The sequence below is a fragment of the Mobula birostris genome, chromosome 2 (genome assembly GCF_030028105.1).
Source record: "Mobula birostris isolate sMobBir1 chromosome 2, sMobBir1.hap1, whole genome shotgun sequence".
NCBI classification, from domain to species: Eukaryota; Metazoa; Chordata; class Chondrichthyes; order Myliobatiformes; family Myliobatidae; genus Mobula; species Mobula birostris.
Window position 1 is genome coordinate 7,033,573 of NC_092371.1, and position 20,956 is coordinate 7,054,528.

The 20,956-nt window shown below is 45.9% G+C and overlaps 1 protein-coding gene across 10 annotated transcripts in view; it reads left to right on the forward strand.

Annotated features, from left to right (window-relative positions):
- Positions 1-20,956, forward strand: part of shc1 (SHC (Src homology 2 domain containing) transforming protein 1) — a 121,713-nt gene that overhangs the window by 78,368 nt on the left and 22,389 nt on the right. For all 10 annotated transcript variants that reach the window (XM_072281861.1, XM_072281869.1, XM_072281826.1 and 7 more), the window contains 4 exons: positions 6,230-6,300; positions 7,897-7,960; positions 19,506-19,625; positions 20,863-20,916. In XM_072281861.1, the coding sequence (XP_072137962.1) occupies positions 6,230-6,300; positions 7,897-7,960; positions 19,506-19,625; positions 20,863-20,916 (309 nt within the window). The remainder of the gene's footprint in view (positions 1-6,229; positions 6,301-7,896; positions 7,961-19,505; positions 19,626-20,862; positions 20,917-20,956) is intronic.

Consider the following 20,956-nt stretch of genomic DNA (forward strand, 5'->3'; position numbering starts at 1 on the left):
CGGGTCTGTCAGTGTATAACACTGGGGTACGGTACCGGTGGGGACGGGTCTGTCAGTGTATAATGCTGGGGTACGGTACCGGTAGGGACAGGTCTGTCGGTGTATAACACTGGGGTACGGTACTGGTGGGGACGGGTCTGTCACTGTATAACACTGGAGTACGGTACCGGTAGGGACGGGTCTGTCGGTGTATAACACTGGGGTACGGTACCGGTAGGGATGGGTCTGTCACTGTATACCACTGGGGTATAGTAGCAGTGGGGACGGGTCTGTTACTGTGTAACACTGGGATACAGTAACTGTGGGGAGGGGTCGTTTACTGTATAACACCAGGGTACAGTACTGCTAGGAAGCAGTTGCAATTGTTAACTCCCACTATAAGTAATTTCAGAGTCTTTAACTGTACAACACGCTCCTCACACTCCTTCCCTAATGCATGCTGGCCACTCCAATGCTCCTGATGTTGGTGAGCATTGTGTTTCCTCAGCCTCGAGGTGCTCTGCTTATTACTGCTGTGTTGGGCAGCCGGTGTGAACAGACAGCAGTGCCCCTTCACCTGGCCCATGCCAGACCTTTTGTGTGGGTGTGTTGATCATCGCCATCGTCGTGGTTTGACCTTTCTGGAAGTAGCACAGGAAGCTGAGATAAACCGGCACACTGAGATAGATCAAGTCCAGAAGGTATCATCTCTCTTAGTATTTTAAAGCAGCCTGTGGCTTGTGTGGCTTCGCAGCCACAGGGTTTGCAGTGTGCGCAGTACCATAATGAGTCATTAAGCTCAGGGCTGGTCCTGCCACCAACCCCCAGAGACCTTTATCTTCAATAAAACTCTGTCAAGTTCACAAGCTGAGGTACCACGAGCTCCTGAAGTGCTGTGGGAAGAAAGGACTGATGGGTGTTAACACCAGCCCTCCCTTTATCTCTGCGTACTTCAGTTGTCAGTCTTTTCACCTGAGGCGATGCATAAGGGTACACTCTGGTGTCTCAGCTACAGCCTCTCACAAGAGGTTACAGTGTGTTGAAACAGGCATTTCAGCCTGTCAAGTCCATGCCCGACCTTGGACTATTAGCCCTGGGCCAGTCCTGGTCATTATCATGAGGCATTCTGTGGGATCTTGCTGTGTGAAGATTAGCACTTGTCATTTCACAAACTCAAGCTAGAGTTGCAGCTCACTGTTATTCAGAGTTCAAAGTAAATTTATTATTAAAGTGCATAGGTGAATCAGAATTAGAATTTAATTAAATCCTATATCCATCCCACAATGTGAGGGAGTAAAAATCTTTGCATTATGACTCCATTGCAATGTACAGACAAGTGAATTTAAAAGTCTAATGGCTTGTGGAAAGAAGCTGTCCCGTAGCCTGTTGATCCTGGCTTTAACGCTACAGTAGCGTTTGCTAGATGGAAGCAGCTGAAGTAGTTTATGGTTGGGGTTGCTAGTATCCCTGATAATCTTCCAGGCCTTCTTTCTGCACCTGCTGCTATAAATGTCCTCAATGGAAGGAACTTCATATCCACAGATGCGCTGGGCTGTCCGTACCACTCTCTGCAGTGCCCAGTGATCAAGGCTTATGCGGTTCCCATACCAGGCAGTGATATACCATATGCAGTGGATTCTGGTTAATTGAGCTATCAGATAGCCCTTAAAGAACAAAGACTAATCAAGAAAATAACTGGGATTCCCTTAGTTTATTTGAGACACTGCTGCTTAATTGGGATAGGAGACTGTTGCTGAAGTTTCTAACTAGCGTCAGTTGTGTGCACATACATGGCTGTTAGACTCTATGCCGTGCTTAGAGTGAACAGTTTTTAACTGACATCAGTTGCATGCATTTGTGTTCAAAAAGCAGTATTTTTTTTGTCACTGATAGTGAAAGATAAGCAGTAATAAGCAAAAATATTAAGAACTGTTTTGCTCACATGGCTTCAAGCATTCAAGCTTGGAGGTGCTAGAAACGGCCAGGAGTAAAATGAAAAGATTTCATTGTTTCAACAAGTTAGGACTGCAGAGAATTTGAAGGTTATTGACAATTGTATTGAATATTACAATGAAAATGAAGATTTAGATAATGCAATTATTGATAACATTGTACGAAGGCAGTCCATTATCTGCACTAGGTGTCTGTGGTGATTTTGTTCATTTCCAGTCCATCAAAAGAACGTGGCAGATGATTACTTCTGCCGGTAACTATTAGTCATAGTCATACTTTATTGATCCCGGTTTATTAGGAACTAGTACAGAGTTATAGAGTCCTATCGTATTAGTAATGTTCTGGTTTGTTCTGTATTTCACTTAAATACATAAATTGTTACTTGGTTAAATAATAATTTGCCTTTTTATACCTTTTTAACTATTTCCATGAAACTTCGACTAATTGGAGCAGCTCCTTAATTGAGCCAAAATGTACTGGCCCTGATGTGTCCCAATTAACCAGAATCCATTGTAATACCTTGAGGTTCATTTTCTCGCAGGCATTTACAAAAAATGAAGAATTAAAATAGAAATTATTAAAAACAATAGAAAAAAGCTGACAAACAACCAACGTGCAAAAAAAGACAAATTATGCAAATAAAAAAATAAACAAATAAGTAAATAAAACTGAGAACATGAGTCCTTGAAATTGAGTCCATAGGTTGTGGAATCAGCTGAGTGTTGAATTGAATGAAGTTGTCCACGCTGGTTTAAGAGCCTGGTGAATAGTGGACGCTGCTTTTTTGTGGCAGCGCTCCTCATAAATTTGCTCAATTATGCAAAGACCATAAAGCACTCCAAGGTATTCCAGTGAGGGACTTGGCTGGCTCAGTAGGAAGATAAGTCTTTTTCCCTTCAGTTGGGAATGTCACTTCCCTGAGATATTCCATGAAGTCCTGGCTGTCATTGCTCCCAGGAATAGCATAGAAACAGGTCCTTGCTGATTCTTTTTGTCCATCTACGCCCATCCCAATTGCCCACGTTAGAGTTCTACAGCACAGAAACAGACTCTTTTGCTCAACTCATACAGGCTGACCTACGATACCAACTAGAGCCAGATCCATTTGGCTGATATCCTACTAAACCTTTCCTATCCGTGTCTTATTCTGAAATAATGGCCCTGTTCTAGATTCCACCCATAGGAGAAACACTTTCTTCACATCCACCCTGTTAACTTTCCTGAGGTGTTGTGAGACTCCAACAGGCAGTAGCACAGCTCACCAATACCATCAATTCATCATGCACTCAGTGGCCAGTTTATTAGGTACCCCTGCACACATCGTTAATGCAAATATATAATCAGCCAAGCAAGTGGTAGCAACTCAGTGCATTAAAACATGCAGGCATGATCAAGTGGTTCAGGTGTTGTTGTTCAGACAAAACATCAGAATGGGGAAGAAATATGATCTAAGTGACTTTGACAGTGGAATGATTGTTGGTGCCAGATGGGGTGGTTTGAGTATCTCAGAAACTGCCGATCTCCTTGGATTTTCATGTACAACGGTGTCTAGAGGTTCGAGAGAATGGTGGGATCAACAAAAAGCATCCAGTGAGCGTCAGTTCTGTGGTTGAAAACATGTTGTTAATGAGAGAGGTCAGAGTGGTTTGAGTTGACAGGAAGGTGAGAGTAACTCAAATAACCACGGATTACGACAGTAGTGTGCAGAAAAGCATCCCTGAATGCACGACACATTGAACCTTGAACTGAATGGGCTACAGCAGCAGGATAGGTAATAAAGTGGCCACTGAGCATAGAGACATGGATCACTACAGAATAGAAAAAGGACCTTCAGCCAATGTAATCCATGCTTACCTGTTTTTAGACCTAGTTCCATCTCCCAGCACACAGACTATATCATTCTATATCAAGCCAATTAAAGTGTCTGTCTAAATGTCTCTCTCCCAGCTTCACCTCCCTTACCTGGTAAGACTCAAGTTTATTTGTCACGTGTACATTGAAACATAGTGAAATGTGTCATTTGTATTAACGGCCAACACACTGGTAGGTGTGCTGGGAGCAGCCCACAAGTATAGACACACACTCCGGCACCAACTTAGCATGCTGACAATACTTGACAGAAAAACACAGAACACAACAAGCAACAAAAAATGAGCAAATCAAGCCCTGTTCCTCCCTCCCATCCATGCACGCACACAGTCCTTTAACTCCAAGAGAGGCTGGCAGCCTCCATTCTCACTGATTCAAACCCAGAGGGTCATTGGAACCTTCTCCCTCTTCCCCCCCTCCCCCTTTCCCCCTCCCCCTCCATCCCACTCCCTCTCCCTCCCCATCCCCCTCCCCCTCTTCCCCACCTACCACTCCCCCTTCCCCCTCTACCACTCCCACTCTACCCCTCCACCTTTCTCCCCTTCACCTCCCCCCTGTCTGTCTGTCTGTCTCTCTCTCCCTCACCCTCACCCTCACCCTCTCACACCCTTACCCACTCACACATTCTGACTCTCATTCATCACTGGAAAGGTGATGGTGACATCAGGAAACTTTGCTTATTTCCCACTCTTCCCCCACAAGCGTTTCTGTAATCTGCAAGTCTCCTTCCCTTCTCTCTCTCCAACCTAGGGGTGGGGAGCAAGAGCCCTGTCTGGTTTTCCCTCCCCCCCCCAACCCAGGTGGAAACACTCACTGATACAGAGGGCGATATAGAACAATCCCGTCCTGATATCCATCGGAAGAGGAAAATCTGATTTTTTCATTTTACTGAGCATGAAGATGTTTCCCATTTGTTGGTGAATGGTGACAATCTGCTTGTCATCTTTCCTCCCTGATGCACCTGTCGCCTTGGAGCCCTTGTCCCACCACACCCGCTTTCTGCTTTACACTGGCCACTCTCAGTGCTGATGCAGCGGTCCTGTCCCTCACACTGCACTGACTGGCCCGCTCAGTTCCTCCTGCAGTCTGTTGTTTCACATCCTAGCATCTGCAGGCTCTTGTTATGAATTGACCTCAATGTATGGTGAGGGATGGAATCTGGGGACATGGAACATTATCACACCATACAGGCCCTTCGGCCTAAGATATTTTAATCTTTTAACCTGCTCTAAGATCAATCTAACCCTTCCGTCCCCACATAAACCTCAATTTTTCTGTTGTCCATGTGTCTGTTTAGGAGTCTCTTAAATGTCCCAATGTATCTGCCTCTACCACCACCTTTGGCAGCACGTTCCACGCACCCACCACTCTCTCTGTAAAACATTTACCTCTGGCATCCTCCTATATTTTCCTCCAGTCGCTGTAAAATTATGCTCCCTTGTATTAACCATTTCCACCCTGGGAAAAAGTCACTGGCAGTCCACTCTATCTATGCCTCTTATCATCTTGTACACCTCTATCAAGTCACCTTTCAATTGATGAGCATCTGGGCAGAATAAAACGGGATAGGATAAGACTAGCATTGACGCTTGATAGTTGCTGTTTGAGGGTGCTGTCTGTGTGGCGTTACAGGTTGAGAACTTCAAGTTCCTAGGTGTCAGCATCACAAATAGCCTGCCGTGGTCCAACCACATTCACATCATGGCTCACTGACCCCTCTATTTCCTCAGGAGGCTATAGAAATTTGACATGTCCCCCTCAACCCTCACCATTTTTTATTGATGCACCATAGAAAGTATTCTGTCTGGATGCTTCATGGCTTGGTATGGTAACTGCTCTTCACGTGACTGCAAGAAACTGCAGTTGTGGACACAGCTCAGTACATCATGCACTCTGTTTACAATTCTTGCTGCCTCAGTTAAGCAGCCAGTTTAATGAGAGACCCACCCGCCCAAAACATTCTCTCTTCTCCCCTCTACCAGTGGGCAGAAGATAAAAAAAACCTGAAAGCAGGTACCACCAGGCTTGAGGCTTGAATGGAGCACTTATGTGATAAGATGGACTCTTGGTCCCCCAATCTACTTCGTAATGATCTTGCACTTTATCGTTTAGGTGCTTTTATGTACTTTTATCTCATTTGGTACCTTTTACATTTTATTCAGCATTATTGTCTTACCTCAGTTCACTGTGTAATGATTTGATCTGATCTGTATAAAAGGTATGCAAGATCAGCTTTTCACCATATCTTGGTACATGTGACAATGATAAGCATTCCAATGCTAAGAGGCGAGGCAGAGCATTGTCCTGTTTTACTGTGACCCAAGATCCCAGCATGAGTCTGGTCCACCGGGGATTGATTGCATTCTCAAGATCTGCTCAATGTGTTGGGAGATGGGTGTGTCATTCATTGCCTGTGTTTGACTTTCAGTACATGGGCTGTGTGGAGGTACTCCAGTCTATGAGAGCGCTAGACTTCAACACCAGGACCCAGGTCACAAGGTGAGACAAAATTCCAAAGATTAAATCTGTATCAATACCTGAGGGGATGGTGGAGACAAAGACAATCACAATATTTATGAATCACCATGGTACAGAAGGCCATGGACAACGAGCTCAATTTCTAGTACATGGGATTGATTATTGATAAGTACAATGGCCGGCATGGACGGAAGGGCCTGTTTCCATGCTGCAGAACTCTTATGAGTCAAAACATTCACTGTCTTGGACTTCTGGTTAATTTGCTGGGGTGACCCATAGAGAGAAAACACACACACACCCACACCCATATGGTATGTGCACCATACACAGTGCCAAAAGTTAGGAACTTGAGTCTCCGGTGCTGTGAAACAGCTCTGCCCATTCCACCACTGGTTCTACGTAACAATCAAGCTTGCAGGACGTTCCGCAGTGTTCCCATCTCTGTGAGACAAAAAAATTCTTCCTTGCATCCCCTCTAACACCTTATCCTAACTGCTCCCATGTTAGACCCCTCTGCTATGGGGAAGAGATTCCTACTGTCTACCTTCCCTATGCCCCTTATAAGAAATCCTTGCTCCCTCTGCCCCCGGACCTCAAAATGCAGCTGGCATGGTGGAAACCAAGCAGCCCATTCACCCCCTCCAGCCTATAACTAGCTCATTTCCCAAAGATGGTCAGTGGAACGTTTCTGTGGAAGGAAGGAGTGCATTGGTGGAGAGGTGTCAAGGGATCGTGAAGAAGAATTCCTCCCCCGAGACAGAGCTTGGAATCTGTAATGCACAGTACAGGCCTTTCTAACGTTGATCTAACGCTTCCCTCCCACATAGTCCTCCATCTTTGTTTCATCCATGTGTCTATTTAAGAATCTCTTACATGTCCCTAATATATGTGCCTCTACTTCCATCCCTGGAAGCATGTTTCACACACCCATCTCTCTCTCTGTAGGATAACATACCTCACTACTTAAAAGTATGTCATCTTGATCTGACCATTAACACCCTTGGGAAAGGATGCAGGCTATCCATTCTATCTACACCTCTTATATACAGTACCTCCATCAAGACACCTCTCATCCTCCTTTGCTCCAAAGAGAAAAGCCGTAGCTCACTCGACCTATCCTCATAAGGCATGTTCTTAAATCCAGACCAGCATACTGGTAAATCTCCTCTGCATCCTCTCTAAAGCTTCCATATCCTTTCTATAATGAAGTGAGCAGAGCTGAGCACAGTACTTAAACTGTGGTCTGACCAGAATTCTTACACAGCTGCAACATTACCTTGCAGCTCCTAACCTCAATCTCCCAACTAGTGAAGGCCAACCATACACCTTCTTAGCAATCCTATCAACTTAAGCAGCAATTTTGAGGGATCTCCTGCTCCTCAAGATCCTTCTGTCCCTCCACACTGCTGACAGTCCTGCCACTAACCTTGTACTCTGCCTTCAAGTTCAACCTTCCAAAATGAATCACTTCACAGAACGAACTCCACCTGCTACTTCTCAGCCCAGCTCTGCATCCTGTCAGTGTCCCATTGTAATTTACAACAACCTTCTATATCCACAATGCTACCTGCCTTTGCGTCATCTGCAAGCTTCTACCTTGCCGTTTCTTTCACACAGGGAAGCTATAGGAGTGGTCTGTGAAGCTGTGCCAGGAGCTAAAGGAGCAATCAGGAGGAGGAAGGTAATTCACTGAACTTCATAGAATTTTAATACAGTTGTGTAGATGCTTATTGTCACAGACACAACTCCATGTAGAGATCTTTTATTTCAGAAATTATTTATTAAGAATAAGAGCTGAACATAGAATACGCCCTTCTGGCCCTTTGAGCCATGCCACCCAGCAATCTCCCGATTTAATCCTAGGCTAATCACAGGGCAATTTACAATGATCGATTAACCTACTAACCGGTACGTCTCTAGACTGTGGGAGGAAACCGGAAACCCACGCGGTCATGGGGAGAATGTACAAACTCCTTACAGACAGCAGCAGGAATTGAACCTGGGTCTGCCTGAACTGTACAGGTTGTGCTGACCACTTCCTCCTTGCAATGAGGAGAAGGCATGCCCTGCATGATGGGGGTCTGTAATGATGGATGCCGCCTTTTTGAGGCATTGCCTTTTGAAGATGTATTGGATGCTGGGGAGGCTAGTGCCCATGATGGAGTTGGCTGAGTTTGCAACTTTCTACAGCTTTTTCCAGTCTTGTGCAGTGGCCCCTCCAAACCAGATGGTGATGCAACCAGTTAGAATGCTCTCCACAGTACATCTTGTGAAATTTGCGAGTGTCTTTGATGACTTACCAATTCTCCTCAAATTCCTAATGAAATACATCAGATTTTGTGCCTTCTTTGTAACTGCATCAATATGTTGGGCCCAGGATAGATCTTCTGAGATGTTGAATCTAGATGCAGATGACGGTCCTCAGCAAGTAGCTGTTCCTGAACCTGCCCTTCTTCCAGCAGTAACCTTGAGGTCTTCTTGCTCCCACTTGAGAGGGTAGCCTTGTTTTGTTCTCTGGAGTACTGTGGGTATGCTATGTTGGCATTAGAATGTGACAACACTTGTGGGCTGCCCCCACCCACCCACTCCCAGCACATCCTTCCCTGGATTTGTTGGTTGTTAATGCAAACGCCACATTTCACTGCATGTTCAGATGTTCCTGTGATAAATTACGTTTGTAGATTAGAATAGATTATGAGGACACTCAGTCCTCGTTTATTGTCATTTAGAAATGCATGCATTAAAAAGTGATACAATGTTCCTCCGGTATGATATCACAGAAACACAAGACAGACCAAGACTAAAACTGACAAAACCACATAATTATAACATATAGTGACAACAGTGCAAAGCAATACCATAATTTGATAAGATCAGACCATGGGCATGGTAAAAAAAAAAGTCTCAAAAGTCCCGATAGCCCAAACATCTCTCGCAGACGGTAGAAGGAAGAAACTCTCCCTGCCATGAGCTTCCAGCGCCGCAAACTTGCAGCATCCTGGAAGCTAAATAAATCTGAATCTGTATTTGTTCCTCGTCTGACATTGGTAGTCCCTGGTATTTCCTCAAAGCTGAATCCAAACAATCCTCGTGTTACTTCAGTGTTCTGTTCTGGAGGAATGACAGATGTGGTTTAATCTGACCAAGTGTGAGGTGTTGCACTTTGGAAGTTAAATGTAAAGAGACAGTACACAGTTAATGGCAGGACCCTTAACATGGTTCATGTACTTGGGGCCCAAGTCCATAGCTCCTTGACAGCAGTGGCAGAAGTTCAGACACAGATAAGAGGGTGTATGGTACACTTGCATTCATTAGTTGAGGCACTAACTTCAAGAGTCAGGAAGTTATGTTGCATCCTTATGAAACTCTAGTTAGGCTGCATCTAGAGTATTGCATTCAATTCTGGTAGCCTTGTTATAAGAAGGAAGTGAAGGCCTTGGAGAGAATGTAGAAGAGCTTCATCAGGATGCTGCCTGGATAAGAGGGCACGTGTGCTAAGAAAAGATTGGGCAAACCTGGTTTGTTTTCTCTGGAGTGGCGGAGACTGAGAGCAGAACTGATAGAATATTATGAGAGGCATCAATAGAGTAGAGAAATTGGAAACTGGTTATCTTTGGATTTCAAAACAATTTAATAATAGCCAATGGGATCTAAGTCTCCATCTCAGGATCAAACTGTCTAATACTAGAGCTCACCCATTTAAGGGGAGAGGGGTAGGTTCAAAGAAGATGTGATGGGAAAATTTTTTACACCGAGAACGGTGGGTGTCTGGGATGTCCATTGAGTGGTATTGGAGGTGATGGAGGTATTTAAGAGGCTCTTAGCACAGGAGTATGCAGAAAATGGAGGGCTATGAACATTGTATAAGCAGAAGAGATTAGTTAAATTAGCATTTAATTATTAGTTTAATTAGTTTGGCACAACATGGTGGGCTGAAGGGCCTGGAATGGTGCTGTTCTGTTCTATGTTCTAACTATTTATAATCCCAAACTGTTCCACTGGTTGGAAATGAACAATATTGGTGTGTGTAGAGAGGAGCGAGCAGCTGCCAGCCAGCTTCACTGAGTGAGGGAGAGTTGCTCAACACTCCCAGCCCTGCACAGCCCCTCAATAGCTGCATCGCCAAAGATTCAAAGTATATTTGTCATCAAAGTATGCAGTATACAACTCTGAGGTTCATCTTCCCCACAGACAGCCACGAAACAAAGAAAACCATGGAACTGATTCAAAGAAAAACATCACACCCCCACCCACGTGCAGAAACGGCAACAAAAAAAAAACAAGTGAAAAACACAGACTACAAAACAAAAAATGGAAAGAGTCCAGGCATATTCAGTTCAGCTCAGGGCTCGTTACCTGCAGGCCGCCCCAATCAAAATCACCCAAAACAAAGGAGCAAGCAGAAGCGCATCGTAACGTGAACTATAGAGTTAATCCACAAACTGCATCCGTTAAACCTTGCCCAAGACCCAGAGATCCGACAACATCCTCCAACAACATCAAGGGAGAGAGACCATTCAAATGCAGGGACTTTCCTTCGGGAGGGGAGGGAGAGAGAGAGAAAGAAAGAGATATGAGATAAAATGAAGCCGATCATGGGCTCGCGCCCCTTCTCCAGGCTTCTTGGCCTCAAGGGCACACATTTCACTCAAAGTCTCATGGAACCCCCTCAGACAGTGAAGTGGCAGATCACTCAATTAGCCTGAAAACACACCACCAACATGTAGATCACAGGCTCCAACAGTAACAGAACCAGATTTGAGAGAAAAAGACGTTAGAGAAGTGATAGTAGTTTAGTGTACTGTCTGGAAGATGTTGCTGTTGGTCATATTGTTCACTGGCACTGCCTTCTTCTGGAGAGTGAGAGGAAGCACAGGAAATGCCACGTACCCAACCAGTAGTAGATGCTCACTGCACCACAGTAGCTGGCAAACCCATGCCCTTCCTTCCTGCCAGTCTGGCTCAGGTGTTAGATGGGTGTTTGTAATCCAAGGAGGGCCAATGCAGTTTTGGAAAGATTCCCTGCAGTCTCCCTCATTGGGACATCAAGAGAGGCTGGAGATGTAAGATCCTTACAGAAAATACCGGAAGGGGAAACAGAGTCAGCATTCTGAGCAGTGTTGGAAAGCCGACTCTATTTCACCTTCCACAGGACTCTCATTCCTGGAGACACAGGATACCTGAATCTGTCAGCTGGGGGAGCTTAACATCTAGCGAGGGAGAGGAATGGTCAGAGCCTAGAACAGTACAGATCCTTGGCCTTGTGTTATGCTGGCCTTTTAAACTACTACATGACCTATCTAACCCTTCCCTCCCACATAGCCCTTGGATTTTTCTGTCATCTGTGTGCCTATCTAAAAATCTTTTAAATGTCCCTAATGTACCTGACTCTACCACCATTCCTGGCAATGTGTTCCACATACCCACCACTCTCCGTGTGGAAAAAAAAAGCTCGCCTCTGACATCACCCTAATACTTTCCTCCAATTACCTAATGTCCTGAGGTACTTGCCATTTCTATCATGGGAAAAAGGCGCTGGCTATTCACTCTATCAATGCCTCTTACCACGTTAACAACCACAGGAACATAGAAACATCAAAAACCTAAGCACAATGCAGGCCCTTTGGCCCACAGAGTTGTGCCGAACATGTCCCTACCTTAGAAATTACTAGGCTTACCTATAACCCCCTATTTTACTAAGCTTCACGTACCTATCTAAAAGTCTCTTAAAAGACCCTATCGTATCCGCCTCCACAACTGTTGCCGGCAGCCCATTCCACGTACTCACCACTCTCTGAGTAAAAAACTTACCCCTGACATCTCCCCTGTACCTACTCCCCAGCACCTTAAACCTGTGTTTTCTTGTGGCAATCATTTCAGCCCTGGGGAAAAGCCTCTTGACTATCCACATGATCAATGCCTCTCATCATCTTATACACCTCTCTCAGGCTACCTCTCATACTCCATCGCTCCAAGGAGAAAAGGCCGAGTTCACTGCTCCCCAATCCAGGCAACATCCTTGTAAATCTCCTCTGCACCCTTTCTATGGCTTCCATACCACTTTCAAGTTGCCTGTCATCCTCCTTCGCCCCAAAGAGAAAGCCCCCATCTTGCTCAACCTGTCCTTAAGACATGCTCTCTAATCTAGGCAGCATGCTGGCAAATCTCCTCTGCACCCTCTCTATAAAGAGATGACCAGAACTGAACACAATATTCCAAGTGCAGTCTAACCGTGGTTCTATAGAGCTGCAATGTTAACTCGCAGCTCTTGAACTAATGAAGGTCACTTTGAGGACCAAGCATGTTGAGGGGATATGGCCAGTGTGAGAGGTAATGGGGAGGAATGTGGAGCCAGATGAGGGGTGACAAGGTGAGGCAAATGGAGCTGGTGGAGGAGAGTGAGAGGCAGAGTCATGAGACAGCAGCTGGTGGTAGAGAAAGACAAGAAAGCAAGGGAGGAGAGGAAAAAAAAGTGGGGCAGATGGAGTCAGGTGGGAGGAGGCCAACCTTGAGGGTAGTGTAGTTCCAGAGTCCCTGGTTTGATCTTGGCATCTGGCATGTGTGTATGTGTATGCACGGTCTGCACATCCCCACTGTGACCACTTGGATTTCCCCCATATGCTTTTAGATAGGCACATGGATGATAGAAAAATGGGAGGGCTATGTAGGAGGGAAGGATTAGATTTATCTTAGAGTAAGTTAAAAGTTTAGCACAACATCATGGGCCACAGGACCTGTGCTGTAACGTTCTATGGTGTATGTATGTTCCTGCTCTGGCTCCCTCCCACATGCCAATGATTGTGTGGAGGCAGTGGGCTAATTAGCTCCAAGGTAGGAGAGTTAATGAGAGAGGGAATGGCTTTCAGGTGAGAGGAGTGAGTCCTTTCTTGTTGTGAGCTGCTTATGCTCTGATCAAGGTAAACTAGGATTGGGAACCTCCACGGGTTGTGGGTCAGCACAGCCCATGCGGGTCAAACAGCTTGTTTTTTTTTAAATAGTAGGTCAATTATGAAGATGTTCTGCCTGTTTATCAGCTGCTGTCTCAGCATCTCCCTGTCTCGGACCTCACTCTGAATGAATTAACCTGCCTGGGCCAGAGCAGCTGCTAAAAGCATTTATACGTAATTCCAGTTTGTGCTATCAATACTTAATTGGATTGATTTTTCTGAATATTTCATCTTGGTGACGTTTAATGGACTCTTGCAGCACTAAAGCCATGACATTTATTGAGCTGGCAGAAGATGGAGCGATGGTGAGAATTCCATTAGGATTGGGACAGGATGTGGCAGAGAGCTACCGTAATGCTCAGAGTAGACCAGAAGGGTTTGGAACGTTGGGGAGGTTCAAGTATAGTCTTGCTACCACCAATTCCACGCACTCCGCCACTGATATCCGTACTTTCTGGAGGAGCCGAGCAACGTAATCATCAGGCACGAAATTGTGCACCCTGATGCCTGATGCGAAAGATTTCAACCAGGTCAGCTGGAAAAAAGTCACTGAACAACTACTCCAACATATCACCTGTGGAATCAGAGGAGCGAACGTACTTGACCACTGTTATACCACCATGAAGAACGCTTACCAAGCCATCCCATGCCCATACTTTGGAAAGTACAATCAAATGCCTGTATTTCTACTCCTAGCATATAGGCAGAGACCAAAAGGGTATGGTCAAGGGTGGACCAGACAATATTCAGGGGTTCATCTTTGAGTCCAAATGAATACGCCACAGTTGTCACGGACTTGATCAAGATCTGTGCGGAAGAGAATGCGCCTTCAAGGACGTACTGGACATAACCCAAACCAAAAGCCATGATGAACCAGGAGATTTGTAGCCTACTGTAGGCTGGATCTGTGGCAATCAAGACCAGTGATCCAGGAATAGACAAGAAGTCCAGGTATAACCTGCAAAGACTATATTAAGGGTGAAAAAACAATTCCGATTGAGGTTGGAGACGGAATCGAATATATGTCAGCTCTGGCAGGGTTTGCAGGCCTATACTTCCCACATCATGAATGGCTGTGATGCTTCACGCCTAGGTGAGCTCAACACCTTTTATGTACGCTTTGAAAACTCATTCATTCATTGTGCTGTGTCATATGAAATGGGCGAACATGGACTTTCCAAGACCATGACTGTTCTTGGCAAATTTTTCTCTGCATAAGCGCTGCTTTCTGGGCAGTGTCTTTACGAGACGGGTGACCTCAGCCATTATCGATATGCCTCGGAAGTTGTCTGCCTGGACTCAGTGATGTGCTCGTACGGCCATCCATCACCTGCTCCCTTGGCTTCACATGACCCTGATTCGGGAGCTAAACAGTGCTATACCCTGCACAAGGGTGACTTGGAGTCCAACAGAGAGAAGAAGTGTGTTCCTCCTCCTTTGTTAGAGACGTATGTCCACCCCGCCACCCCAGAATAAAAATTAACCTGCGCAAATCCCTGAAGCGTCTGGTGATCCCGTGATCTTTGTCTTGGAGGCCGATGACAGAACATCTTTCAAGAAGGTGAACCTTCGCAATGCATCAGGCCCTAGTGGTGTAGCTGGTAGGGCTCTGAAAATCTATGTCAACCAACTAGCGTGAGTGTTCAAGGACATCTTCTAGCTCACTGCTGAGTTCAGAGGTTCCTACCTGTTTCAAAAGGACGACAGTCATACTAGAGCCCAAGAAGAGCAGAGTGAGTTGCTTAACAACTTTCGTCCATTGTCACTCACATCTACTGTGATGAAATGCTTTGAGAGGTTGGTCATGGCTAGAATCAACAACTGCCTAGACAAGGACCTGTACTTGCTGCAATTTGTCTATTGCCACAATAGGTCTATTGTGAATTCCGCTTGGCTTTGGATCACCTGGACAATAGCCAACCTACATCAGGCTGTTGTTTATTGATTACAGATCAGCATTCAACACAGTCAAACCATCAGTTCTAATCAACAAGTTCCAAAACTTGGACCTCTGTACTTCCCTCTGTAAGTGGATTCTGACTTCTGGGAGACCACAGTCAGTGTGGATCAGAAATACCACCTCCTCCTTGCTGACGATCAACACCAGAACACCTCAAGGATGTGTGCTTAGCCCACTGCTCTACATTCTCTACGTTCATAATTGCATGGCTTGGCACAGCTCAAATATCATTTATAAATTTGCCAATGACAGAATTCGTTGGCAAGATTTCAGATGGTGATGAGGAGGAGATAAATCAGCTAGTTGAGTGTTATCACATCAACAATCTTGTACTCAATGTCAGTAAAACCAAAGAATTGATTGTGACCCAGGAAGAGAAAGTCAAGGGATCACACGCCAGTCCTCATCAAGGGTTCAGAAGTAAAAGGGGTGAGCAGTTTCATGTTCCTGGGTGCCAACACCTCTGAGGATCTATCCTGGGCCCAACATACTGATACAGTTACAATGAAGTGTGTCATTGATTATATTGCAATAGAGGTTTGAAGGGGATTGGTGTGTCACCAAAGACACTCGCCAATTTCCACAGATGTACTGTGGAGAGCATTCTAACTAGTTGCATCACTGTCTGGTGTGGAGGGGCCACTGCACAGGATCAGAAAAAGCCACAGAAAGTTGTAAACTCAGCCAACTCCATTATGGGCACTAGTCTCCCCAGCATCCAGAACACCTTCAAAGGCAATGCCTCAAAAAGGCAGCATCCATCATTATGGGTCCCTATCACTCAGGCATGCTGTCTTCTCATTGTTACCATCAAGGATGAGGTATGAGAGCCAGAAGACAAATGCGCTCAACGTTTCAGGAACAGCTTCTTAACCTCTGCCATCAGATAGACTGGGTGGAGTTGGGGATAAACGCCTACTACCTATTAAATGCTCCCAATGGCGTGCATCTCAAATAGCCTATGACAACCAAGTCCAACTCCTGGCCTTTACATGTGGCTTAGTGACTAAGCCTGGCAGAACTGCTACTGACAGGAGAAGGGGCAAAGGCAAGTTACTGGCGCCTTAAAACAGTTACCTGGGGCAGATGGGGCTTATCAGCCATGTTTGGCGACTCATCTCAGGAAAACTTTGATGTCAAACCTTCACTGCCTTACATATCCGTTCATGGGGAAGCCTTCAGGAGTAAATCCCAAGGAAAAATCCAGAGCTGGAGTCCCTAAAGCAGTCCTACATTGAGTTCAATGTTGACTGGTAACTCCTGCAACTGTACCTGTTTGTACCTTTCCTTTGGATTCATCAGCAGTGTGGAGAGTGGGAGCCTGCTACGTGGGCAACTGTATTGTACTGCCCTGGCTTGTGTATCACGTAGACAGCAAGATCCATGGTCAACCCTGACCAATGTAGGGCCTCGATATAGACTTATTATTGTAATTTATAGCTTTTATTGTTTTGCGGCAGCACTAAATTGCAATACATAGCAACAAAGTTCACAACATTTTGCAGCGATATTAAACCTAATTCTGGTTTTGATTCAGCTGCCTCGAACTCTGGAATTCGCTCCAAGTCTCTGAACCCCTCTGCTGTCCCTGAGCTCTCCCTCTCCCAACAAACTGTGGATTCCCTCAACATTTTAGGGACAGCTTTTACCCCTTTGCCATCAGATTTATGAATGAACCCATGAACACTACCTCACTATTTTTGTTCTCTTTTTGCACTGCTTATTTAATTACTATAAATATTCTATAGATTACAATGAAATGTACTGTATATACATATATATATTGTGTATTTCACTGTACTGCCACAAAATAACACATTTCATGACATGTCAGTGATAATAGACCTTATTCTGATTCTGTTTCTGACATTCCCTCCTGTGGCCCCATGGTCAGATTTTACCAGGAACCTCCTAAACACAGAAAGGTAGGCAACTTCGAGAGGCACTTTTGTCTCTAGTTTGCTCTGAAATTTAACATCATGGTTAACCATCCAAACCCAATGATTTCTCTCTCAGTGCTTCAAAACAATACCCAGCAGCTATCTGATTCCTCAAATTTCAAGTAGCCAGCTCCCTCTCTATCCGTATCTTTCCCATTCTGATGTACTCGGGTCATCCCACGCAAACTGTACTTTCCAACCCACCCCCCTGCCCCCATCAGCTCCCAGTAACTCTGTTTCTTTTCTCTCCCTTATTTACTCCATCTACCCATTCACCCACACGGTCCTCCCACTGGGTCTCCTCCTCTCTACTTCTTCCACCTCCCTACTTCCCTTACCTAATTCCACATCAACCAATCAACCTTCTTTAACAGATTCCATTATTTGCAGGTCTTCATTGTCTTCACTTATCATCCACTTATCAAAACTTCCCCCCCCCCCACACACACACACACACACTCACTCACCTCCATCTGCCCCTCATCCCAACATACCTGAACACACCTAACACCTATAACCCACTGTCTCTCCTCTCCCCCTCCCTTCTTCACGGTAAGCATCTCTACTGTCTGGTCTCAACGCGAAATGGGACAGATTACCTTTTCTGCTGACCTGATAGTTCGTGAGAGGGTGCGGTGCCAAACCACACTAATGGCCAGTGTAAGTTTCATACAAGTATTATCACTCATGTCAAACTTAAAATTTATTGTCACTTGCACAATTCCATGTGTGAACAAGTGCAATTAGAAATTTACTGCAGCAGCATCACGGGCAAACAGCATCAGATAAACACCATTCTCAAGAAAACATTAATTATACATAAATTATACACAACTTTCATAAAGAATACAATTACAACAAAAAATAGGTGTACAGTAGCATAACAGCTGTTACATCTCCGGACATTGGAGTTGGGATACGTCCTTCCCATGGAGTGTGTGGGCTTTGCCCATGTGCTCCAGTTTCCTTTCTCAGTCCAAAGACGTACCAGGCAGGTTAATTGGTCATTGTAAATTGATTTGCAATTAGGTTAGGGTTATATTGAGGTTGTCAAGGGTTGCTGGGTGGTGTGGCTCGAAGGGTCTATTCTGCACTGTATTGCTAAAGAAAAAATAAACAGTTTTAGAATTTAATTTTAATGTAAAGTTGCCATTGTGTTTCTGACCCAAGATAGTGATTTAGGTTATGATGGTTGGTTCAAGAAGCGAATGGTTGAAGGGAAGTAGGTGTTCCTGCATCTGGTGGTGTGGAACTTCAGGTTTCTGTACTTCCTGTCTGATGGTAGCTACGAGATGATAGCATGGCTCAGTCTTTGTTAATGGGTGTTGTGTTCTTGCGGGGTGCCTGCTGATGGTGGGAAGGGATGTTCCAATGAGGTCCACTATTCTCTGCAGCTTCTTGTATCTCTGCGCATACTAGACCATGATGCAACCAGTCAGGGTTCTTTCAACAGTACATCTCATTATGCCTGTGATTTATCCCACATCAATGGTGTCAGCAGAAGCTTTGAAGATGGCTTTGGAGCTGTGCTTAGCTGCACAGTTGTGTGTGTAGGATCTTCCTTCTGCAATTTTTTTTCTCTCTGTTTCCAACATCTACTAGGGAATAGAGCGTCCTTCCAAAGCCTGACAAAGCTCTGGCTGCTAAAGAACTCAGAGGGGGTGAGTGTGAATATGTGCTGATATTAGACCAGGGATCTGATTGTGAACTTCAGAAAAGGGGAATCAAAGGAACAGACACCAGTCTTCATTGAGGGGTCAGCAGTCGAAAGGGTGAGCAAGTTCTAGTTCCAGGACATCAACATCTCAGAAGGTCTATCCTGGGCCCAGCACATTGATACCATCATGAAGAAGGCACATCAGTGGCTATACTTCATTAGGAGATTGTGGAGATTTGGAATGCCCCAAAGGGACAGCATTCTAACTGGTTGTATTCACTTCTGGTGTGGAGGCTCCAATGCACAGGAACACAGGAGATTGCAGAAGGTCGTAGATTTAGCAAATTCCATCACAGGCACAACCCTCGCCGCAGATTGAGAACATCTTCAAGAGTGATGCCTCAAAGAGGTGGCATCATCAAGAAGGACCTAACCATCCAGGGCGTAGCCATTCCCTCTTCTCGTTACTGCCGTCAGGGAGAGGACCCACACTTGAACAGCTTCGCCCACTCGACCATCAGCTTTCTGAATGGACTGTGAACACTACCCCGCTATTCTGATTTAGCAGAATTTATTTATTTTACTGTAACTTGTAGTCATTGTTACTACAAAACGACGAGTTTAGCGACTAATTTCAGTGACAATAAGCCTGATTCTGATTTTTGCCATTATGAGCTAGCTTGCCACGTTTACACTGACCACCTGTCCCTTGCATCTGACAGCCCTGCAGCCGGTCCCTGTCAGCTATCCTGGGCAAGAGCAACCTGCAGTTCGCTGGGCTGCCCATCACCCTCACCATCTCCACCAGCAGCCTCAACCTCATGGCACCTGACTGCAAGCAGGTACGGGGCCCGTCCCCAGCTGTGACGCGGGTAGGGGTGTGCTATCGGTGACAGGTGCGTGGGTGGAGGGAAGACGTGGGTGTATGGTGATGCAAGAAAATTCACAGAGGGAGGGCAGGCAGAGGATATGGAGGGATGGGGGTAGGACAGGGGGCAAGGGGATATGGAAGGAAAGAACTGAGAAGGGGTTGGGGTGGGGCCACTTCTTATGCTATGTGTGTCTTTGCGACTGTGGTACTGTCTGTCCCTCTGTGCGTGTGTGTGTTATTTCTCCCTCTCTCTCTTTATGAGTGCTCACCCCCCCCTCCTCCTTTGTCTCTAACCACTTACCCCATCCCTCTCTCTACTCCCAGCCCACCTACCCAACCCTTTGCCCTTAACCCGCTAACCTCCTCCCTCCCACCTACCCACCCCCTTTCCTCCCCTCCCCTACAACCCCTTCCCTACCCACCTACCCACCCCTTCCCTCCCCTACCCTCCCAGCCCTTCCCTACCCACCTACCCACCCTCTTTCCTCCTCTACTCCCCAATCCTCTCCCCACCCTCTTCCCTCCCCTACCCTCCAACTCCTTACCTACCTACCTACCCACCCTCTTCCCTCCCCTACCCCCACCCTCTCCCTAACCACCTGCCCACGCCCCTTCCTCCCCTACCCTCCAACCCCCACAACTACCCATCTACCCCACCTCCTTTCCTCCCCTACCTCCAGCCTCCTCCCTCCCTTCCTTACCTGTTTCGCCTTCCCTTCCCCCCCGCCCCCCAGCCTTCCTCTACCAGAATAATACTTCATTTCCTCTCCCACCCACACACCACTCCCCTCGCCTGGTCTCAGCTCTCACCTGCCTAGCATGTCCTGACCTCTGCCCCCTTCCTTTCCACTTCTGATGTGGGATCTCAGCCTGAAACCTCAACTGTTCACTTGCTCCACAGGTGCTGCCTGAATTGCTGAGTTCCTCCAGCATTTTGTGTGTGTTACAGATCCTTGCTGGGTCCAGTGCTCTGTAACGCAACAAACCCCACTATTAGTGGCTGGGCAGGCATCGTTACCTCAGCGGGGATGCAGCCTAATGAAGAGTGTCAGCCCAAATGGCTGTCTTTTCAACTCCCTGCATAGACACTGCCTGACCTGCTGAGTTTTGTGTGTGTTGCCTCAGCAGCCTCCGCTTTTGGTGTAATTTTAAACCGGTTGTATGGTTTCTTTGTCACCAACACTGACAGAAATGTCTTTGTCTTGCAGATAATTGCTAACCACCACATGCAGTCCATATCCTTTGCCTCAGGAGGGGACCCAGTAAGTATGTACACTGTCAGTTGTGCTTATCCTTTCCCAG